At 36.1% G+C, this 23,969-nt stretch overlaps 1 protein-coding gene across 1 annotated transcript; it reads right to left on the bottom strand.

Moving 5' to 3' along the window:
• Positions 1-8: 8 nt before the first annotated feature.
• On the bottom strand, positions 9-16,502 carry LOC127636544 (gamma-aminobutyric acid receptor subunit rho-3-like). The gene is made up of 8 exons (XM_052117137.1): positions 16,364-16,502; positions 12,456-12,523; positions 11,762-11,985; positions 9,303-9,385; positions 7,946-8,083; positions 7,446-7,598; positions 4,981-5,174; positions 9-323 (listed from the first exon to the last, which is right to left on the bottom strand). Exons 1-8 carry the CDS (start codon positions 16,458-16,460, stop codon positions 21-23), a joined length of 1,260 nt encoding a protein of 419 aa, XP_051973097.1. The 5' UTR covers positions 16,461-16,502; the 3' UTR covers positions 9-20.
• Between the last annotated feature and the right edge of the window lie 7,467 nt (positions 16,503-23,969).

Here is a 23,969-nt window from a genome sequence, read left to right as displayed (position 1 = left end):
AAAGACAAACTATATTATAATCAGGAGTAAATACACCAGTAGATGATGTTGAAGAGAAGATATGCAACTGGAAAGAGGATTCTAGAATATGAGTCAATCATGTAGCTATTGCTCATTATGAATCTGATGTTGTGGCGGACTGAACGCTTCCTCCAGAGTCTGGTGCCTTCGGTGGCCGGTGGTTCGGTGGACGAGGCCCTGGGTGGAATTGTTTGCATTGTGCTGGTAGTGGTTGGGAGCTCGGGGAATGGTGAAACATCGATATCATCGTGAAAACAGCCATCATATGCCATAGCCTGGGTGGTGTCGTAGGAAACTGGGACCTTTTGTAGGATACAGAAGAGAGATAAATTCAATGTTCAATGTACAAATGTTGTAAAATTATACAGAAAACATGATTAAACGCATGTTTAATTCCACATTATGTGGTATATCGAGTGAAACAGGATATTTAACGAGGAAAATGCTTGACAGGACTTTATTTTAGTCTCTGGGCATTGGTTGGATTGTGAAAGAAGTGTTCACAATCCAAAAGGGAAAGTCCATTCAGAGAGTAGGCCTAAACATGTTATGAAACTTTGATTAAAAAAAATATTTTTTTTAAACAATGTTTACCGATGAATTGTGTTAATTTAGAATAACGTTTGTTTGGAATAAAGTTTGCCAACGAATTGTGTGTTTATTCGGAATATGCTAATTTACGGAAGCCCTGAACCGCAAGGTGGGGGATTTTTTGATTTTTTTTTAATAAATAACGGTGAAAAAAAATAAATAAAAATGTGTCTCAGTTCCTTCCAGAGCCTGTCTTAATTTGTTTTCTCTCTTTCTAAATTGTTTTTTTCTCTCCTCAAATTTTTTCTCTCTTCCAAAATGTTTTTCTTTCGTCAAAAAAAAAATTTTTTTTTTCAAAAATAATTTTTTATCTCTTCCAAATTTGTTTTTCTCTTCAAATTTTTTTCTCAAATAAAAAAATGCATGCAGTACCAACCTTGTCCACCAGGTGCCACTATCAGTAAACATGTAATTATGCTTTTAATCCATTAATGCTTTAAAGCCAATAGAAGTTTAGCAACTTGATTCATTCTCAGGTGTTAGGGGTTCATCTGACAATATTAATGCATGAGTCATTATAAACGCATATTCAACCGGACAACTGCAATAGAGATATATCTGGAGATACTTTCAGGTATTGAAAGAGACTTTTAAGAAAATATGTTTTTAATATAATTGTATCACATTAATACATTTTCCGCATGAAATAATACATGTTTAAAATGAAATAATTAAGATGTTTACATATTGTATTGTGGTCATTTCTTGTGTGAATGAATCAAATTGCTAAACTACTAATAATTAGAACCACAAAATGTAAAATTAAACCATACGTTATTTATAGCGTGTATTTTACCTGGCGCCCATGATCATACATAGAGATTACGTCCTTTACTATAGTAACAGTAAGGGATGTGTGCGCTCTTTCATGATCATCCATTCATTGGTGAAAAAGTAAGGAATCATTTTATTATCATTATTATATAGAGAGATCATACTAAACAGTGGTATTTTGATTTTAACTCCCCTCACCGATTTGGTTGGGATGAGCATTTTACATTGGCGTAACTGTCTAGCTCATGTTTAGACAGACCAACAATATTTGGATATGTTATATTAAAATATATCATTATAATAAAATGTCACAATGAAAGTCTACACATAGCAACAGAGAAAGCATTACATCCATACTGGACTGTCAAATATATTCTCCCCAATTCAACTACTGTATATATATTTTATATACCCTTACCCATATTTGTTATTTTTATTGTATGTGTATTCTATATTGTGTGTATTGTTTACCGTACATTGTATATTAAGTTGTGTAAGTATGTGTACATTTGTTATGTAAATTGTGTTGTGTAAATATGTTGTTTATTGTAATTGGTACTGCTACGTTATTCGGAACTGCACACAAGACTTTCACCTACTGTTGCACTTGTGTACACAGTAGTGTGACAATAAAGTGATTTGATTTTGATTTGATTTTGAAAAGCATAAGATTACATGTTTACTGATAGTGGCATCTGGTGGCCAAGGTTGGTACCGCATTCCTTTTTTTGAAGAGAAAAAAATTACATTTTGGATAGAAAAAAAACACATTTTTAAGAGAGAAAAAAAAATATTTTGAAGAGAGAAAAAATATTTTTTTGAATAGAAAAAAAAAAATTGGAAGAAAGAGACAACATTTTTTGAAGAGAGAAAATAAATGAAGACTTAAGCTCAGGAACTGAGACAAAAAAATAAAAATAAAAACAATAATTCACAGTTTTTTTTTCTTCCACCATGCGGATCAGAGCTTCCGTAGTTTTGCGCTAATAATTGTTAAAGGAATTGTTATTTTAATATTTGGATATTTATTTGATATTGTTCATCTGGAACTCTTCACTTCTGCAGTAGACAGTGTGTTTCAAAAGCATAGACAACTTGTTATAATAAAATATATTATTAGTGGTGCTTGCAAAGCATCACTATTGTAATCTCACATACTTATTATTAGTGGTGCTAAAGCATCACTATTGTAATCTCACATACTTATTATTTTTATTTTTATTTTTATTTTTATTTTATATCTCTTAACAAAACTTCGGCACCTAACTCGTCCCGCACCGTTTGGCGTAGACCCACAAATGAGGTGTCAAATCGAACGGCCTATTGAGGACACGTGTGCTATGACTTTTATAAGCGATCGGGGGTACGGTATTTGCCCCAGGGGCAAAAAAGCGGCCGAAAAATCCCATAGACTTAACATTGAGACAAACTTTGACGCGTCACAGCTCCGATCGAGGATTTCACAGAAACGTGTGATTTGCCACATTTGAAGAGGCTGGCAGGCTCTGTAAGAGCATACCTCAATATGGGGTAAAAGTTGCACCCCTGGGGGGCAGGAGCTGCCCAAAGTTGCCCCCATTGACTTACAATGGTGTAGGACGGCCCATGAAATAGGGATTTTTTATTAAACATAGCTCTGGATCACAGTGTCATAGAGACAAGGGGCCTGCCTCTTTTTACTCAGACGACCAATCAGTCTCTCAGGATCATTGCAAAGCTATCAAGCCACGCCCTAGCAGCCATTTAGAGCACCTTAGCAACAAGTCCCATAGACTTCTAATGAAAGACATCAAAGGGATATCTCCGGATAGAAGTGTCATACAAACACAAGGGTGGTCTCGTTTGACTCAGGGCAGCAAACAGCCAATCATGAATCACCTCAACACTTCCTAGCCCCTCCCTAGCAACCATTGTCGAGCACCTTAGCAACCAAAATCCATAGAGGGATATCTTCCATTCTGAATGTCACAGAGGCATAAAAGTTGGTTTATATCATTCATACTGACAAGCAGCCTTTGGAATTTCATGATTGGCAGCTGCCAAGCCACTCCCTAGCAACTACACATAGTACCCTAGCAACCGAGTAACAAATCACATATTTCTGCACCAGAAAATCGTACAGACTTCTGGGTTGATTTATTTCAACCAGGATGGCAAGGAGACTTCATTAGTATCACTATGGAAACTTCCTAGCAACCAGATGGGGTTACCCTAGCAACCCAGTAACAAATCACATATTTCTGCACCAGAAAATCGTACAGACTTCTGGGTTGATTTATTTCAACCAGGATGGCAAGGAGACTTCATTAGTATCACTATGGAAACTTCCTAGCAACCAGATGGGGTTACCCTAGCAACCTAGTAACAAATCACATATTTCTGCACCAGAAAATCGTACAGACTTCTGGGTTGATTTATTTATGACCATAATTTTTGTTCTTTTCAAGCATGCTATTTGACGAGTTTTGCCACGGCAAGCACCACTCACATTTTCTTCAGGAAATGTACCTATCTAGGTTATAATTACATTCCACCATGAAAGTCTGCACATGAAATCCCCGTTCAGTCGCAAGGTTTTAATTTATAAATGATAAAAAAAAAAATTGAAGAAAGAGAAAACACATTTTTGAAGAGAGAAATACAAATTTATGGAGAAACATTTTTTTTTTGATGAGAAAAGAAAATATAATTTTTTTTTAAGAGGGAAAACAAATTTGAAGAGAGAAAGAAATTGAAGACTGAAGACTTTTTCACTGTTTTTTGTTTTTTCTACCTTGGTTCAGGGCTTAGGCTACTAACTGATGGTTTGTGCATTTATTTAATGTAACGTTCACCAAAGAATTGTGCATTTACCAACATTTACCAATTAATTGTAAGTTTTTTGGAATGACATTCACCAATTCATTGTGTGTTTATTTGGAATAACTTCACCAAATAATTGTGCATTTTTTTGGAAAAATGTTCACAAATGATTTGTTTATTTTTGGAATAACGTTCACCAATTAATTGTGCTTGTATTTGGAATAACGCTTACAGAAGAATTGTGCGTTAATTTGGAATAATGTTCACTAATGAATTGTGTTTACTTGGAATAATGTTCACTAATGAATTGTGTTTACTTGGAATAATGTTCACTAATGAATTGTGTTTATTTGGAATAATGTTCACTAATGAATTGTGTTTACTTGGAATAATGTTCACTAATGAATTGTCTTTATTTGGAATAATGTTCACTAATGAATTGTCTTTATTTGGAATAATGTTCACTATTGACTTGTGTATTTTTGTAATAACATTCAATGATTAATTGTATTGTATAGCATTGTTCAAATAATTCTATTCCCTTTTTGGCTCAGTTACCACAGTTTTATTTCAGTAGAAACTATGTTTACAGTGTTAAATATTTGTATAGACATTAATGTGTGCAGCCTTAAAATGACTACAGGGGGCGACATGTTAAAATGAAATGTTCAGTCTTGGCCATGGTATCTAATTCAAACAATTGATCTCTTCTGATGTATGATAATCAGATCTCCTATCCTCTCATTCCAAACCATAAACCCCATGACCCCAATGCGTGACCCTGATACTAACATTTCCTTTCTTAAGTTTTTTCATCTCTTCCACAGTGGTGAAATAGTTCACAGCAGCATATTCGATGACAGACAGGAAAACAAACAGGAAACTGGCCCAGAGGTAGATGTCCACTGCCTTCACATAAGACACCTGAGGCATGGATGCAGAGACGCCCGTAATAATAGTAGACATAGTCAACACAGTTGTGATTCCTTTAGTAGAATGTTAAAGAGAGGGAGAGAGAGATAGAAGGTGCAAGAAAGAGAGAGAAAGAGAAAGGGTTAGTAAGAAAGTGCTTCAAAAACCACTTGACTCAAGTGCAAAACAATTTCTATTTATACTGCAGATTTAGAAAATAGGCATGTTTGTCAATTTCAATGTTCTTGTTTTGTCTTTCTATTGCACTTTACTTTCCAAATCCAAATTATGCCCTCATTTAAATTTGGAACCCAATGTAAATACCAAAATTAACTCAGAATACACAGTATAGATTTAAACATTTCAGTATTGTTCCTTTTAAGAAAAAAACAACAGAAAAACATTGCGGGGGACTCCTTTCATTCTGTTGATAAACCATAGCACTGTGACTCAACGCATGCCTCTTTTCGGGCATGTGCTGTGCTGTCATCGACCTGTTAGAAAAGAGCAACTTCCTGGCAGGATGTCTAATGCCTGCTAGCAGGTATTTTCAAGTAATTCCATTCTTTCTAAACCAGTTTGTGCTTGTTCCTGGAGAGGATGAAAATCACTGTTACAAACCTATCTGAAATATAAAATCACTTTAACCTGTTGATACGCACCGCCTTTTGGAGCACAAACCATGAAAATGACATACCTGTGCTTAAATGGTTGTACTTACTGAACCCTTTGGAGTATGGACACAGTTGTAGTATCTTTTGAAAGAAGACACGTTGGGCTTTATTACCCAGAATTAATATATGTTGTTATTTTTTAAAGTTAGAGAAGATGAAGTTTATATTAATGGAAATATTTTGTGCTGAACATGTTTTATAATATAAAAACAATAATAAAAGTGCCAAGACAACCCAGAAATACAATGTTGACAAAGCCACAAGTCTAAAGAAGTTACGTTTCAAATTTGAAGATGATCTAACAAAAAATGAGGTTCCTGCAAGCTTTTTTCTATGAAAATCACTGGGCAGAGTACAGAGTAAAATTAAGGCTCCGCCTTTCAAAACTGCACTGATTGGCTATTATGAATAAAACTATACCGCATTTTTTAAAAATTAATTTTGTTCAAGAGACTCTAGTATATTAGATAATATACAGTTTTATAACTTGAATGCTGCTCAGATTGCACAGTTTGTTGAAGAACGATGACGAAGGATGAATCTTTCAGGCGAGATCTCATGTAAACAATGGAGAATATATCAATATTTCTCAGATTTATCACTTATATGGACAAAAAGTGCTATTGGATGTTTTTCAATGAGTGCTTGTCATGGACAATTGTTTTCATAACAAAGGTATGAAGTCTCGTTTTGATATTGCATGTTTTCATTCTCCTGGCACATATAACTAAATTGGTGTTTCTGGAGCATTGTTATCGTGAAACAGATCGGATATCAATATTGAACCCTTAGAGCTTTGAAAATATGTATACTGTAATTTGTTAACATAAATTACATTTATAGACGGTAAATTCTTTATTAAATGTAAGCAGAGTGACGTCACTACCGCGTGCGGGCGATTGCGTATCAACAGGTTAAAATGCATTCAAAAAGTTTTAAATTTTATTGGTAAGACTTCACAATATTAACTTGATTAATGTTATTTGATCAAAATTCTATCATCTTATATGTTGTATATACGTATGTGTTATTTTATAATGTATTACCGGTAACACTATACAACAAGATTCCATTTGTTCACATTAGTTAGTCTCAATATTCTTAGTAAATTTTAATTTCAACATACGAACGGCATAGTAATACATTTTTTGAATCAAAAGATATATTAGTTAACATTTGTTAATGCACTATGAACTAACATGAACCAATGATGAACAGTGGTATTTTTTATTAACTAACATTAACATAAATGAATAAATGATTTAAAAAATACATTGTTAATTGTTTGTTTATGATACCTAATACATTATCTAATGTAAACTAATGAAAGTGTTACCCAATAACATTTTCATTGTTAGTTCATGTTATATCATAGTGCATTAACTAATGTTAACATATACAACTTTTAATTTTAAAAATGTATTACTAGACGTTGAAATGAACATGAACCAAGATTAATAAATGCTGCAAAAGTATTGTTCATCACTAGTTCATGTAAACTACTGCCTTAATTGGTGTAAATGAATAAAACCTCATAATAAAGTGCTACTTTTTAATTTATTTCCTTTTAACGGAAGCAAAACATAGTTTAATGTACCATTAGGGTTATTGTGTAATTAACAGATTGCATTATCTTGCTCCTTGTAGGGCATACACTCAAAAGTGGTTTACCTAAAGAAACTCTAGCCGGGACAGCTCTCCTGTCGATCCAGAACGACACCCATGAGAGCATGACCATTAGCATTGTCGGAAAGTATGTCTGCAGCATGAAGAAAAAAATGTGCCTCCTGAGAATGAAGTTTATGTACAGCCTGTTATACCAGCCTGAGAGAGAGAAAGCATTAGACAATTGAAAATAGATACAGAAACAAAGAAAGACAGATAGAAAGAAAGAAAAGTTTAATACTGTGGTATAGGGGATTGACTTGACTTGTTCAAATGCCCAATTAGTAGTGATGCTTGCCTAAACAAACACCACAAATAAAATATTACGACAGACAAATCAAGAAAGAAAGAGTAGAATTCAGCAGAGCTCGATATACCCGACCATGTATCAACCAGGAATGCTGGGATTTCTCATTCTCCTGGCTCTATGTAGGTTTGCTATGATAAAGCACATGACACTATGGTAATAAATGCATGCAGAAGGAAGTGAAGTGAAGCACACATACCGGTGCTGCTGTAGAAGGCTAGCCCGTAGGAAGGGTGGAATTCTTCAATAAAAAACTGCGAGAGTGCAATCTCGTCAGTCCTTAATGAATCGTTCCCATTCTTCCAATATAGCATGAGGTCGTTCTCATTGTACGCGTCTTCAAGAGAGCAAAAACACAGGGAGAGGGGAGTAGGAAGGAATAAGACGGCAATTTCTCTTAGAAGATACATGGGTGGCACCCCTCAGAGGAGAGCACAGAGCCTCAAAACTAGCTCCATTATCTCTCCTCTGAAGCTGACGTCCATGTAATTCTGTATGTGTGTGTGTGAAAAAGACAAAGAAGTGTGGTCACATAATAAAGGGAACTGAATTTGTGCATTTATAGGTGTGTGTCTATGCACAAAGTGGATTTCTGCAACAACAAAGCCTGTATGGAGCAGATTCAAATATGTTTGTTAAACTTTTTATAATATAGATATGATGACGTAACTTACAGGCCATAAATACATGCAGCTCCACTATTAAACGCATAGTTCAACCAAAAATGAGACTTCTGTCATAATTTACTCACCCTCATGTCATTCCAAATCTGAACACAAAATGAAATTTAAAGAATGTGCATGCTGCTTTTTTCCTTACAACAAAAGCATATAGGCTTCAACTGTCAGGCTCAAATGCTCCATAAAAGTAGTCCATATGACTTTGTTCAATATTCCCTTCCACCATAGCTCTCAATTCTCATTCGTACAAGCACTTATTCATATCAAGATGCATTGTGGCAGATTTCGACGTCATTGAGTGAGTTCATGCACAGCAATATGCTGATAACTACCATAAATTTGCTTATTCAAAAATAAAATGTAAACAGGACCAACACTTAAGCACACTGGATAAGCCATTAGGAACACCAGTGGAGGTTTTTACATGCAACGTGGAATCGGGATCAAGGGGAAAAATCTATGTGCGAATGATTTTTGCTTAAACCCTTTATGACCTTAACCGATAAACATAACCGTACAAGGTGTTTACATGCCCTTATATGTTGCCAGCTCATTAAGTGTAATTGTTGCACAATCATGCATGTAAACATGCTCAATGACATCGGTTTTCATTTTCGTTCCTTGAACTGTTTTTAGTCCCTGTTTTGGAATGACATTTTCACAGGTTTGAAACAGAATTTCCTTTTTTGGGTGAACTATTGCTTTTACATACTTTTTCACCACTGTAATCACATTGACATATATAGGTATACTGGGAGTGTGGAGCTTTGACTAATTACTTCCTTTTACTCTGTTGACAGCACTTACTGTTCAGTGTTTTCATGCTAAACATGTCCACACACATACGCATACTCTCTCACAGATGATTATACTCACAACTCTCCAGCTCTAGAGAGCAGTTCTGTGTGTCTAGTGGAAACCTGCTGAAGTCCATAGAGCAGAGAGCCGTCACTGTGATTCTGTAATTCATAATTCAAAGACTTCTGTTTAAGTACAGCCTTTAAAAATAGACCTTTAAAATTCAAATGACATGTTATATTGTGCTTTAAGTAACATCAAAACAATGCAGAATTCAACTGAAAACTGAAACTACATAAGAATTAGCTTAGCCACACCATTCAATATACACAAGCCTACACTTGTGGTGAACTTCATGGGAACTTCTTGGGTTCTTCTTGGAAAAAAGTCATTAAAAAGAAAGCCACACCTCATCTGTCAGTTAGTCACCTACAAAGTAATCCATGAGATGAACACCTAGCCTGAGGCATTTTATATATAGTATCTCATATCTCATAGAGTGATGAATTTGTATTTTAAAGGAAGAGTTCTCCCAAAAATTTAATTCTGTCATGCTGTTATTCTGTGAAACACAAAAGTATATATTTTTGAAGTATCTACAGCAGTGGTTTTCAAACCCTGGGTCTTAAAAAATGAGTCCTGAGAATTAAAAAATGGGTCGCCAGTGGTTTAAAATTAAAAAAAAAAAAAAAAATTATTATTTCGTTTTTTTAATAATATTAATATTAATAATAATAGCTTTGATTAGAAGTACACTAAAAAAAACATTCAAATTCATGCAAAATAAATAATCCACATGTCACCTGACCGGCTGACCGACCTACTCGTAGCCCTAGGCAACACAAAACAAAACAAAAAACCTTGTGCGCAGTGTTGTTGATATGCAGCCATTTTATTTTATTTTCCCATGAGATGATGAAAATATTCGGTACCGTGAAATTAGTAGCCCGTAATGAATTTATTTTATGCTGAACATGAGCAAACCAAAGTCAAAAACCATTTATGATTTTTTCACAAGAAAAAGAGGGTCAGAGACCGAGACCCCTTTAAATGAAGCAGCAGAAAACGCGGTCAACCATCAAACCCTGCCGCGAACAGCGGAGATCAGCAGGGAACATAATGAAGCCGATGCATGTCAACAGAGTAGCAGTACTTTCCCATCAAAGAAAAAGCAGAAACCCGGAGTAAGGCCATATAAAGATGATTTTTTGAAGTTTGGGTTTGTCAACTGTTCGGACGCAGTCCATGCAGCAATACCAATGTGCGTAATATGCGGTGAAAAGTTGGCAAAATATGATAATAAAATAGTCAACTAATATAAAAATCACACTGCTCTGTTAAAATAGTCAGTAGTAGGCCTACAATTCGTAGCCTGCTATTCAGCGTAAGCACGTACCGCTCCACGTGATGTTTCCAAGCACATTTTTGCGCATGTTAAAAGGATGATTTTTTTCCTGTTGCTATTGCAACATGACTCTAATGAGAGAGTTACGTGAGCATAATGGCCCTTACTTTTACTTTCGCTTTAAATTATTTCGTTTTGGCTTGTTTAAAGTTATTATTATTTTTTAATTCTTGTTCTGTTCTGTATATAATGAATATTACATTTAAAGAGTTTGTTGTGGAATATGTTTTGTGTATTTTTTAAGCATGCAGCAAACGATAGGCTATTAATTGGTTAACATTCCTGTATGTAGGCCTATAGCTTGATCAAATTATTTCAGAATCGACTTTGCGTTCCAATCGCGTCAAGGATCAGCAAGTGCACGTGCATCATAAAAAGTGGTTAAAAAAGTGCTTTTTGTTCTGCGCACAAGCCTATGGGTCCTGTCAAAAAAAAAATAAAAAAAGGGTCCCTCTTGAAAAAGTTTGAAAACCACAAAATTTTTTTAAGTCTTAGATAGTTAACTTGAAATTTAAGACATTATTTGCTAATAATCTTCCCGAACGCTCAAGCTCATGCCTATCCCACATTCGCGTCCAGATTGAAAAATGGTGCTTCAGTGTAATCGATGTTGAAAAGGCACTTTTACTCACGTATGTAGTAACTTAACTCTACATATCTTTTTGATTTTTGATGCTAATGTGAGCTTCGGTGGAGGTGAACATTTTGTTGTGTCCTTCACACAAACTATCGTTTGGCTTCAGAAGACTTGGAATATAGCACAATCATATAGACTACTTTTATGGTGGTTTTTGTCCTTTTTAGAGCTTGACAGATATGGTTACTTTGAACTAGCATTTGTTGGAAAGATGTAAAAAAATCTTGTTTTGTGTTCCACATGATTAAAAAACAAAACAACAATAACAAATTACAGTTTTGGAACAACTTGAGTGTGTATCAAACTATGAATTTTCAATTTTGGGTGAGCTATTCCTTTAAGCGATTTGCAACAAATTCTTGTTCTAAATCCTAAAAAATGTTTTCTTCAAAGTAAAGAGCAGCAAAGTAAAACATGAATACGCTCCAGGGAAATTGCTTGAGTCTCACACCCCTTCAAAATCATCTGATTACACTTAAATGGCTCTTGTGGTACCTGACGCTGTAAAGTATGTTCCCATCTGGAAAGACTCTGAGCATGATGTTTTCCATGGTGGTGTCATGAATGAAAGAACGCTTGGAGTGAACGAAGAAGACGTCTGGCACCCAGATCTTTTTCACCAGCCGAGCGTCAAACGTTCTGCTTTTGTTGTTGCTGGAGGGGAAGGCTAGTCTGTCGTCCTGCCAGTAATGTCTCAGGTACAAGGTCATGGTAAAGTCCTACACAAAAGACAAAATACATGTTGTGTCAGTCTTAATAAGTCACTCCTTTAAACCCTTGATGTTTCTAAAGTCAGGAAATCAAAACTTTTGTGAAAATGGTATAAAAAGAATGTCATACAAAAAACGTATGAAACCAACATGAATTCAAAGATTGCATTGGCACATTTTAAACTTAAGTTTCTGACCTTTCTATATTGTTATTCATGCCAGATGTTCCTTGTAAAGTGCATCAAGATATGTGCACCATTTAAACATGTCCATGGATTTGGCACATGTTCATAGTCTTTGTAGTGTGAGAGCTCTGACCTTTGCCCTCTGCTTCCGTCGTGAATCCAATCTGTTTAAATGGTTGAGGATTTAAGCTTGATGTACTGTATGCCTAGCATTGGGAGTTGAGCAAAGTTGGCGTGCATAGCTCACTGACAGGGTAAAGGTTAAAATTAATTTCTAAAAGAGCAGATACTTACCATATTGACCTCAGAGATGCTGTCAATGCTTTCCACCTGCACATCAATACCAACTGGAATAGCCGAGCCTGAGCCAGAGTATCACAATACAGAAAAGAAACAGTCAGAATTGCAGGAAGAAAGAAAAATCACAAATGAACTCTTTAATATCTTAATAGTTTCTAATAGTCAGCAAGAGAAGAATCCTGTTTGTTGGATTTTCCTTCTGAGAAAAAGGCTCTACAGTATAGTCTCCTCTAGAGTGTCAGACCATGCACTTATATAGTGCCTTTTTAGGTGAACAAAGCGCTTAACACTGTGTTCCATTCACCCATTCTCATTCTCACACACACGCACACACACACACACACACACGACGGCAGAGCTGCCATGCAAGGCACTAGCCTGCCATTGGGAGCAACTTGGGGTTCAGTGTCTTGCCCAAGGACACTTCGACATGTCGAGTCATGTGGGCCAGGAATCAAACCGCCAACCCTGCAGTTAGTGGCCGACCCGCTCTACCACCTGAGCCACAGCCGCTCCATAAATATTAGTGAGAGAACAGGTTGTCTATGGAGGGATCCAGTTTGATTCTTCTGCTATAGGTTGTTTCTCCTCAAGGGAATCACACATTAAAGATCAGTCTCCTACTCAAAGATTCAAAACAGCTGCATCATGTTAAACGAGCACATTTAGACACATGTTTATTCTCTCTGAGTAATATGATAAGAACAACTTTGAGTTAAAGGGTCTAATTCACATCCATCATGAAAATGTCTCTGCCATTCTGATTCTTCCAAAGAATTTCACCACTGCATGGAAAGTACATAGATTCACATCCATTCACAAAGAACGTGAACCCTTGGATTTTATAACTGGTCGATCCTCCTTTGAAAGCAATAACCTCAACCAAGCATTTCTGGTAGCTGATTAGACCTGCACAATGATTAGAAGAAATTCTTCCTAACAGAACCACTTTAGCTCAGCCATATTCTTAGGATGTCTGGTGTGAACGGCTCTCTTGAGGCCATTTCACAGCATCTCTATTGGATGAAGGTCTGGGCTCTGATGGACCACTCCAAAAGGTGGGCTTTCTTTTTTTGAAGCCATTACTTCAATGTTTATGGACCTGCTGCATCAACCAACTTCTACCGAGCTTCAGCTGGCATAAAGCCACCCTGTCATTATCCTGTAGGATAGCTTGAAAAACTTGGAAATAAATGTTTCCTTTGATGATGGCAAGCGGTCCAGTCCCTAAAACCATGATGCTCCCTCCACTGTAATTCCCCATTTGGAAGATGTTTTCATGTTGGTATGCGGTGCACTTTTTAGTAATTAGTGTTGTGTGTTCTTTCTAAACAATTCAGCCTTAGTTTCATCAGTCCACAAATTTTGTTTCCAGTAGTGTTGTGGAGTGTCAAGGTGGTATTTGGCAAACTTCAGACAGGCAGAATGTTTTGTGGCTTCCTTCTACAATATGGAAAACATTAACATAAACAGTTTTAATGTTTAATGTTTAATGTGATCTATATAGTAGACTCATGAATAAAGATGTTAACCAGTTCCAATTATTCTTTCAAGTCTTTAGCTGCCACTCTAGGATTCTTTTTTACCTCATTGAGAATTCTGCAGTGTGCCCTTTGAGTTATTTTGACTGGACGGCCACTTCTAGGGAGAGTAGCCACAGTACTGAATCAGTTCCATTTATAGACAATTTGTCTAACTGTGGACAGCTGAATATCTAAGATCTTTGAGATAACTGTGTAACCTTTTCCAGCATTATGCAAAGCAACAATTCATGATCATAGGTCTTGAGATCTCTTTTTTTGTGAGGCATGGTCACATGCTTCTTGTGAATACTCAAAATGTTTGAGTGATTTTTATAAGTAAAAGTAGCTCTAAAACACATCCTCCAATCTTGTTTCATTAATTGGATGAATGATGTATTCAATATTTATAAGAACAATACAATAATTTGTGTTATTAGTTCAAAAGAGATGTAAAAAAGTTGTAACAAAGATGTAGATCAAACCAGATTTTAAGACAATTGTTTTAAGTAAATGGAGGTAATTCCAAAGTGTTCACATACTTTTTCTTTCCACTGTATGTTCATAGCACACTCTTCCTCACCAAAACATATAAGTGTTGACCAACATTAAAACACCCATGAAATGTCTATTAGCCATGAGGTCATCTATATGCATGCTACTGTACTCTTAAAAGTTAACAAAATTCCCTTTTGGCATATATATGATTTAAACTGTAGTCTTTTCTTCCTGGAAAACGGACCAAAAATCTAATTATTCATAAAAATAATATTCATATTACTCATCTTGCACTCACTCATTTTGTCCAATAAAATGCTCCCTCAGATGAGAATGTCCATTCTCATAATACCACCTGATACTGACTAGATATAGCAGTAAAGCCTATTGGCTTTTTTAAACAAAGGGACAAAAACTGTGCTCATCAAGAGATTTCATGGGGTCTTTGTCATATACATACTGAATGTCAAATGTTACACTACATGCCTTGTGATAGCACAACCATTCAATACCATGGTAAATATCAAAGGACTATCTATATTACTAGATGATGAAATTTCTACCGTATTACCATCTGATACCCCAAACTCACACAATTGTTTGAGCCAGTGTTGCTGTGTTTGGCTGGTCGAGATAAACAAACTAACAAAACAATGTTTTGACAGAATCACAGAGCCACAGTGTTTACATTTTGGGGTAAAATCAGCCTACAGTTCTCTTATAAAAGTCTTTGCATGTTAAATTGGCATAGGTGAAAGTTTTTTAACATTGAAAAAATGACATACTTCCCCTTTAAATAATACCAAACAATACCAAAACATTACCTAAATGGACCCAAAAATCACATACAGGACAGAAAAAGTCTAGAAGATTATTTTATTGAAAGAACATCCACTGTGTGTTCTTATTTTAAATTCGGCAACCTTTGGATACACAGCAAGATTTAGCCACATTCCAAAGGCATTCTCTGCGAACGACTAGGATTAAAATACAGATTACTGTGTATAAAAACACATCTGTCCTCAGTGTATTGTCTGCTTGGCACAAGTGCCAATCTGGGTCAGAGTGTTTTTTATGACTGATGCGGCACATTGCATATGACACTCAAACCCACATTTTTGACAATCTCTGCAGCGGTGTCACGATCTGGCTGTTTGCCTCACTGTGACTTTTAAAGCTCTTCATCTCAGGTTCATCCAGTGTAACAGAGTCAAAAGAACCTCATTCTTCAGGCAATATATATCAATAAACATATACTGTCAAATAACGGCAGCAAGGAAAGATATCTTTATCGCCACAACATGCAAATAAGCAGCTTTTTAAATGCACGAGAGAATGAGACTTGTAGAATGAGAATGTAGTGCTATACAATATAATATCATTTTCTTTTTTAAAGTTTATTATGAATAAAACATAATTTTCAGTTAACATTTATGGTAATTTGCTTTTGCTTACATAATAGTGATCATGAAAATAATGGTCAAAGGGTGAGATATGTGGATTTTTGACACAAATGCACATTGCTTTGGATTCCCAGCGGTCTTTCAGATAATCATATTGTCTCATCAAATTGTCCAATCTGTCCACATTGCTTCTCTCTTTGCTCCCTCCAGTTGTATTAGTGCTTTTGTTACATCTCACATTGTGCAACTGTGTCAACTGTTTAATTGCTATGGACATTTTTTTATATCAGCAATGTCATTCAAATCAACCACTAAGTCACCAAAATGACACATAAAGCTCATTTCATACGAATGCAACTGGGTCTAACAAACATTAAGAATCAGTGTATTTAAACACTCCCATACTGTTTAGAAAAGCCAAAAGTAATGGGAGGTAATGAGAGATTCATAAGTGGCTTTGGAAAATGTAGGATTTCCTTACCTCCAAAACCAGGCCTCATGGCGAAGTCGTGATCCTCAATCCGCAAGAGCTGCTCTGACTTTATCAGCAAAGATTTGGTACTGTCAGACTTCTTCATTTTAAAGTCTATTCGGCTGTTTAAAAGAAGACAAAATGTAAAAACTAGATATAGACAGACAGAGCGTTAGCTAGATAGACAGACAGACAGACAGACAGACATAAATCAAAAGAAAAAAGAAGAGAAAGAACACCTTTTCAGAAATGCCCTGCCATAAATGGCACCATTCCCTGAGAATGACCCACCTACGGATTAGTACTACAGGACTAAATTACTACCTTGTATTGTTGTTTACTTCACTTCACATCTTGCTCAACTATGAGCTCTAATTACAAAGTTTCTTTAGCCACAATTATTTATACCCTCAATCTTACAAACATGCACACTAAAACAATCTCACAGTTCAAACATATCACAGTGCTTCAGTTTGGTTTATACGAATAAAACCTACCTTTACACATCGGACTACAGGGAAGACGCATACAGTAATTTAGCCTGAGTTTATTCAGACTGACAAATAGGCTTTTGAATTAAACAGAGTGGAGCAGATTGATAATATACAAAGCAAAGTTTAAACTCCTAGCATTCTACAAAATGCATTTAAGTGACTTTTTGACAAAATGCAAGCTACTTAAGGTAATTTGCTGTAGGACTGGCATTCCTAAACCAATCCCTTAAGTGAAGAGAAGATCAAAACAGTTCTCAAATCAACTAGTAAAGAGAACAATACACTGGCATGCCAGATCTGGATATAAGTATACTGACTTAAAAGTCAGCAAATGCTTGTATGCTGATGTACCTTGCAGGAATATTCCAGGCGCATTACAAGTTAAGCTTAATTGACAGCATTTGAAGCATAATATTGATTACCACAAAAACAAATTTTGACTTGCTTCTGTTTTACTTTAAAAAAGCAAAAATCTGGGTTACAGTGAGGCACTTACAATGGAAGTGAATGGGGCCAATCCATAAATGTTAAAATACACATACGTTTCAAACGTATAGCCACAAGACATACACAATATGTGTGTTTACATGATTTAAATGTGATAAAATTACTTACTAACCATTTCTGTGTAAAGTTTTACAACTTTGTTGCCATGACAATATAATGTCAGCAAACCCTAAAACAACTGTAAAAACAACTTTACTGCTCAAATAATACATATAATAATACGTTTTAACAGGATAATTCATATACATGCTTTTATAAAATTATAAGCAACACATTTCTGCTTTTAAACCTTCCAAAAATTGGCCCCATTCACATCCACTGTAAGTGCCTCACTTTAACCTCCATTTGTGTTTTTTTAAGAAAAGGAGGGCCAAATCAAAATTCATTTTTGTGGCAATCAACATTGTCACAAATGCTGACCATTGAGCTTAACTTGTATTTAACTTGGAATATTCCTTTAATCAGCAAGCCTGACAACAGTTTGTTTATTTTTTTAGCTGGTGAACAATATGGCAGTGCTGGTCCACCAGCTACACAAGTATCAAACCAGCACTAACCAGCTTGGACCATCATGGAAATTCAAGGGATTTCAACACAGCAAATAGTACAGTGTAAAAAATTTATTTTAATAACAATTGCCAGGTAACATGCTTCATATGGAACATCTAAATGTAGTTGTATTCAGGTCAGTTTTCTTTGATCTGAATAAATCAACCTGACAAATTAAATTACAAAAAAACAAAAATATTTATTATGGATTAGATCAAGTAGAAATAGATCCTAAAGATTAGCTTTTTCAGTGTATGGTAGACAACTTGCTGCACACACTCAGTACCACAAAACACGCAAGTATCTATTAGGCCCTATCAGGTACCATAAGCAAACAGCCAAGCAGATTTGTGAGCTTCTACTAAATACAGACAAAAGCAATCTTGTTCGTGGAGACCAAAGCTCCAATCTCACAAAATAAGAGCAAGCACCCTTACCCTCCATGCTTGTGCCGTGTGTTTCCCCCTAGATAGACGTCCTTGTTCCTGCGGTGGTTTGGATTGCTGTTTCCTTTGAGCAGGGTGACGGGCCAGAGCCAGGCTAGGCACAACAGCCTCAATGCCGGCTGAACCAAGTTCATGACCAGGGCCTGAGCTCCAGGGTTTGATGAGGGGAGAAATAGAGATACGCTCCCTGTTCACAGAGGCACCACAGTGGGATCAGTCTAATGCTCCGGTACCCCTCACGCAGCATCCCTTCCATCTCTCAGAGTCGCCCATTCCCTCTGATCTCTTTCGAAACAATAGATCCACGCTGTTTTGGAATGGTTACATTGTATTAGGCAATCCTACCATTTAAGATCCCCAGGACTAATGACTTCTGGCTTCGCTTGTACCTGTATGTTTATGGATAGCGTTCTCTGTCTCCCATAGTCCACCTCAACCTGCCTAAAAACCTGTGTGTTCATTCAACATGGAGTTTTCCATCCAACCCCTCCCTCCGATAAAAACCAAATATCAATTTATTTCTATAATGACAAGGGAATGACGTTAATTCCTCCCTAATCTTCTTACATGCAGCTGCTGAAATCTTTCAGTAACCTATAAACTACAGGGGGAAGGGGTGGTGCATTGCAATCAGTTCAACTCTACTATCGGGTTGGTTTAAAAAGCTACTTGCCCTCTTTTCTGAGAATAATGCTGGGGTTTACGCTTTCAAAATTGAACACACACCCCTGGAGAGACAGACACATAAATAAGCTTCAACATTTACCTTCATACCTTTGACCTAGTAAATCTGCACCTCTTCTAGAGAGAAATGCCTCTAGAATGCAATGCAGATCTTTTCATGTCCATCAATCAACATAGAACTAAAGTTGTTACTAGTCTTACATTTACTCACTGAGGCTTTTTAAAGTCAATAGCACACTGAATAGCCCCAACTGTGGGTTTAGCCTGAAAGGGATAGTTCACCCAAAAGTAATATTCTAGTAAAATGTCCAAGCAGCTCTTTTCCAAGCAATGATTTTCACAGCTGTTCCTGGTCCCTGTGCACTTCAAGTATTTTTTATGTGTTTCATTTTTATTTTATTTTATACAATTTATCTATCAGCTGTTGTCTAAAACAATGGTTTGATATTTTTGTAATTTCTTTGCTGATTTACTTTATTTTTTGCATGTTTTACATATTTGCTGTTTCGTTTTGTGTTTCAGAATTGTATATTCTTTACATTTTTCTGAAAAGCCAATTATAGGTTATTTCATGGCATTGTGACAATGTACCCAACCATGGTCAGCCATAGTGGGCTATATCTTTTTTCCTGTGCAAAAACAGAAACATTTTCAATAGTGTTTTGTAGCCAAGACTCTGAAAAAATATTCCAGATTCAATACAAGTTAAGCAAAAATGACAGCATTTGGAGCAAAATGTTGATTACCACAGAATATTATGTATATACACTGGTGGCCAAAAGTTTGGAATAATGTACAGATTTTGCTCTTATGGTAAAAATTGGTACTTTCTTTCACCAAAGTGGCATTCAACTGATCACAATGTATAGTTAGGACATTAATAACATGAAAAATGTCTATTACAATATGAAAAAAAATAAAAAATAAATCAGAACTTGAACTTAATCTACTTCAAAGAGTTCTCATCAAAAAATCCTGTTTGTCCAGATACTCCAGTGACATTCATGCTTCCTGTAGCACTTGCCATAGAGGTGTCTTGTCATGCACTTCTCACGCACCTTACAGTCTAGCTGATCCCACAAAAGCTCAATGGGGTTAAGATTCATAACACTCTTTTCCAATTATCTGTTGTCCTATGTCTGTTTCTTTGCCCACTCTAACCTTTTCGGTTTCAAAAGTGGCTTTTCCTTTGCAATTCTTCCCATAAGGCCTGCACCCCTGAGTCATCTCTTTACTGTTGTACATGAAACTGGTGTCGAGCAGGTAGAATTCAATGAAGCTGTCAGCTGAAGACATGTGAGGCATCTATTTTTCAAACTAGAGACTTTGATGTATTTCTCTTTTTGTTTAGTTGTACATCTGGCCTTCCACATCTCTTTCTGTCCTCGTTAGAGCCAGTTGTCCTTTGTCTTTGAAGACTAGAAGATTATTTTATTGAAAGCAAGCATGTCGGTCAGCTCTGTGTCGGCCTCAGACTGGGCCGGCACACCCGAAGGTACCAGCCCGGTCGAGTCCTCAGCGGCTGATGTCTGGTGTGTGTCTATGAAATTGACTTTCAAAAATAAAACCTACAGTACCCTGAGAAATTCATTGGAGCAAAAAGTGTGACAACTAGCCCCTGTCTCCCATATACTGTTTAGTCTTCTGTTTATGTATCACCATATGTCTTGCATCTAATTTCTGTCATCTTGCTATTAGTCATTGACGCATAGACTCAATATGTGGCTAATCTGCGAAATAGATCTTAACTTGCTGTTTTAGTCCTTTCATAGAGGATTACAGTCATGGAGAACATAAAAGGATGATTGAGGGGTGAAAAGGGAGGAATAAAATATCTGTTGGACAAAACAATGGCACCTTTTACATTTTTACTGAATTATGTTAGCTAAAAAGTAATTAAATTGTGACAACATGCCCCCTATAGTGGTCAACATGTGTTCAATGAACAGTATATTTTTTCCTGTACAAAAATGGTAGAAATGTTCAACTGCATTTCTGTAGGCAAGGCTGAAAGGTATGTGTCTACAGAAAGTGACTTTCAAAAATAAACCTACCCATATCCACTGGAATACAGAGTGTGACAGCGAATTCCAGTTTTCCCTATAAAGAGAGAGAAATAGAGAGAGAAGGGGGAATAGAGGAAAGACATGGGACTTAAAGTGAGAATGAACTGTGGTGAAGCAGAATATCAGAGTCGGTGGAACACGATCAATAATAAAATTGCTGGCACCCGAACAGTAATCCTAGTCCAGTAACATGGTCCTCTAATCCAGGATTAGAGTCTGATTGAGAGCAGAGAAGAGTGGTGCCATCTAAAGGAGACATGCACGTGCATCACTGTTAGAGGAAGCTGCTCTTTTACACTGTCTGATGGTCATCAGGCCCTATTCATTTCATCAATCATTATGATAAGGAATTAAGGATATAAAAAGCTGTGAAAAGGCAGTTTCCACCATCAAACCTCATCTTTGTTAGATCAACACAATACATTTCCCCCTGTGGCCAAATGCTGTATGACAACTGTGCTTCCATTTTGTTTTGATTGTTAGTATCCGTCTGAAGCCCCTAGTGGACGTGTGTGGTAGGAGAGACCGGGGCAATTGTAAACATTTTTCCCTCCAAAACACACAAACAACTACAAATCTACCTGCTATCTTTTATTATAAGAAACATATGTGCCCTCAGTAATAGCACCATAAATATATTTACATTATGAAATACTTGATTACAATTTTGATTTAATCAATCAATTTTACTATCGCCCCGTTATATTTGTCATAAATTAATCTGCTCACCTGATAAGTCTAGAACAGTCTTCAGACACATACTCTAATAAGGTAATGCTCATTAAATATTTTAAACATTCTTAAAAGTCTTTAATAAAATATTGATCACCCCAGGAGTGTCACGAGTAAGCATCACATATACGCACTTGTGAGAATGACAGTCATATTGTGTTTGTAACGTTTGTTGGAGTTTGGTGTGTAAATTAGCCATTAAATGCCTTACAATAAGCCTACAATTTGCATGAAATTAATCGTATAATTTAATAACGCCTGCTAAATCACACACATATGAATGATCACTCGTTATGTTCATGTCTTGAGCTCAAAACGCACATACAAACACCAACAAGTGTTTGAAATAACATCCAACTTGGATCTGATGTGGATTCCGATCAAAGAATGAAGCTTTGCATTTGAAGAATTACATTCATTATTGATTTATATGTGATGCTTACTCTTATGCATACTAATCACTTTCATACTAAATATACTTTATACTAAAACAAATACCAGAGACCGCTTAGACAAATGTCTCGTGCTGAGAATGTCTTAACGTGCAAACCATAAAAATATAAATCATAAAAGTTTAAGAACCACTTCATGGTCAGAATGGCGACCTTTTGAATCACGCTCGCGCCAGATAATTATTGCACCTCGACCTGCAATTGGCCAAAAAGCTCAGTTTGACTTTTCCGAGACCCTCTACTCTTCCCTGTGGAACACGGAAGCTTGATCTCTGTAACCACTTTCTGTAGATCTGTAGATTTTTAGAATATTGAATTTGGTGTTCTGAATTTCTTTTTCATCTTGAAAACTTGAAGCTGTATTCTTTAAAACGGGATATTTACAGTTTAAGAAGAGTAATGCATATTTTATATACTGAATCCCCCAACCAACCCTCTAACCTTAACCTAACCATCAGTGGGGTAAATGTAGAGGGAAAAAATGCATCTCCAAATTGCTGAATATGCTCATTATAAATACGTGATTACTTCCTGATTTCAACAGCAGAAAGAGGAGGGTAGGGAGGGGACCACTTGAAGAATTAATAGTATAAATTAGTTAAATTTATGATCCCATTATTCTAAGATTTTATTGGTTATTTAAAATATGGTATTGAAATTAAATGGCAAACATCTGTACCACCTTTCTTAAAATATGTAGGCAACTAGATATTTTATTTTCTAAAGACCCTTGTATACAATGTGAGAAAAATCAAATGGAACACATTTTTTCATCCATCTTTGCTGTTTGCCACTGCATGATTCTAGATAATGTGCTAGACAGACATCCTAATTTTTGAGTCTAGGCATCTAGCTTTGTTTTAAATCAAGAATGGATTTAGTTTGAAAGGCACCTAATACTATCAATTTTGATAAATGTTAAATTTGTAAAGTTTTTTTCTTTCTGAGATTTTCCATGGACTCCCAAGTACCGCCTTTGAGACCCTCCGGGGCTCTCCAGACCCCTGTTTGAAAACCCCTGCCCTAGATGGTGCTAAGAGCTGATTTGCTCCAATAAAGACCTTGGCTTTAACAGAGCAAGAGGAATGTAACTACTAGAGACTATAAGCCATGTTCTGCCCTTGTGGCAGAATTTTACCACCACTGCCATGTCATCTGGTATGTTGTTGACAGCAATAGTACAGCTATTGCCTCAGGGCTGTAGACCTACTCAGGTTAGTGACATCTCAAGCACATCTTAAGTCACCCTGTCAATGACATCGTCTGTAAAAAGTTTGCTCAACTTCTTTGTATTATGTATGTATTATCTGTCAAATGGATCAGAAAGTGGAATGCATAGCTAAAATAAATAAATAAATAAATAAAATAGAAATGGTTAAACTGTTATAAGGCCAAACCCATCTAAGCTTCCTTCAGGAAGGCAACAAATGTTTCATGCTGCAACGTCATGAGAAACAGAGTTAATGCAAAAAACTTTTAAGAACACAAGACACAAAGTTAACAAACACATTAAGTTTGGTAAAAATAGACAAGAAAGTTTGCAATTTGCACCACTCCTATATTTAAGACAACAAACAATCAACAAAGATCAAGGTGGCAAGAATACAGACAGTTCTTTAAAAAGGTTGGCCTGAAGGGATATGGGAAGGTTATCGTCAAGTGACGTGGAGGAGAGGGGGTTAGCG

This window comes from Xyrauchen texanus, chromosome 44 (assembly GCF_025860055.1).
Source record: "Xyrauchen texanus isolate HMW12.3.18 chromosome 44, RBS_HiC_50CHRs, whole genome shotgun sequence".
Taxonomy (NCBI): domain Eukaryota; kingdom Metazoa; phylum Chordata; class Actinopteri; order Cypriniformes; family Catostomidae; genus Xyrauchen; species Xyrauchen texanus.
Note: the sequence above shows the minus strand (reverse complement) of the source record. Positions and strands in the feature narration are given on the sequence as shown.

What these genes read in the sequence shown, in the direction of transcription:
- LOC127636544 (XM_052117137.1), bottom strand. Translation starts at nt 16,460, where the DNA reads ATGAAGAAGTCTGACAGTACCAAATCTTTGCTGATAAAGTCAGAGCAG. An exon ending in AGCCTTCTACAGCAGCACCG is followed by an intron (nt 7,599 to 7,945) that starts GTATGTGTGCTT and finishes TCTCTCTCTCAG; the next exon opens with GCTGGTATAACAGGCTGTAC. An exon ending in AAAAACTTAAGAAAGGAAAT is followed by an intron (nt 324 to 4,980) that starts GTTAGTATCAGG and finishes ATCCTACAAAAG; the next exon opens with GTCCCAGTTTCCTACGACAC.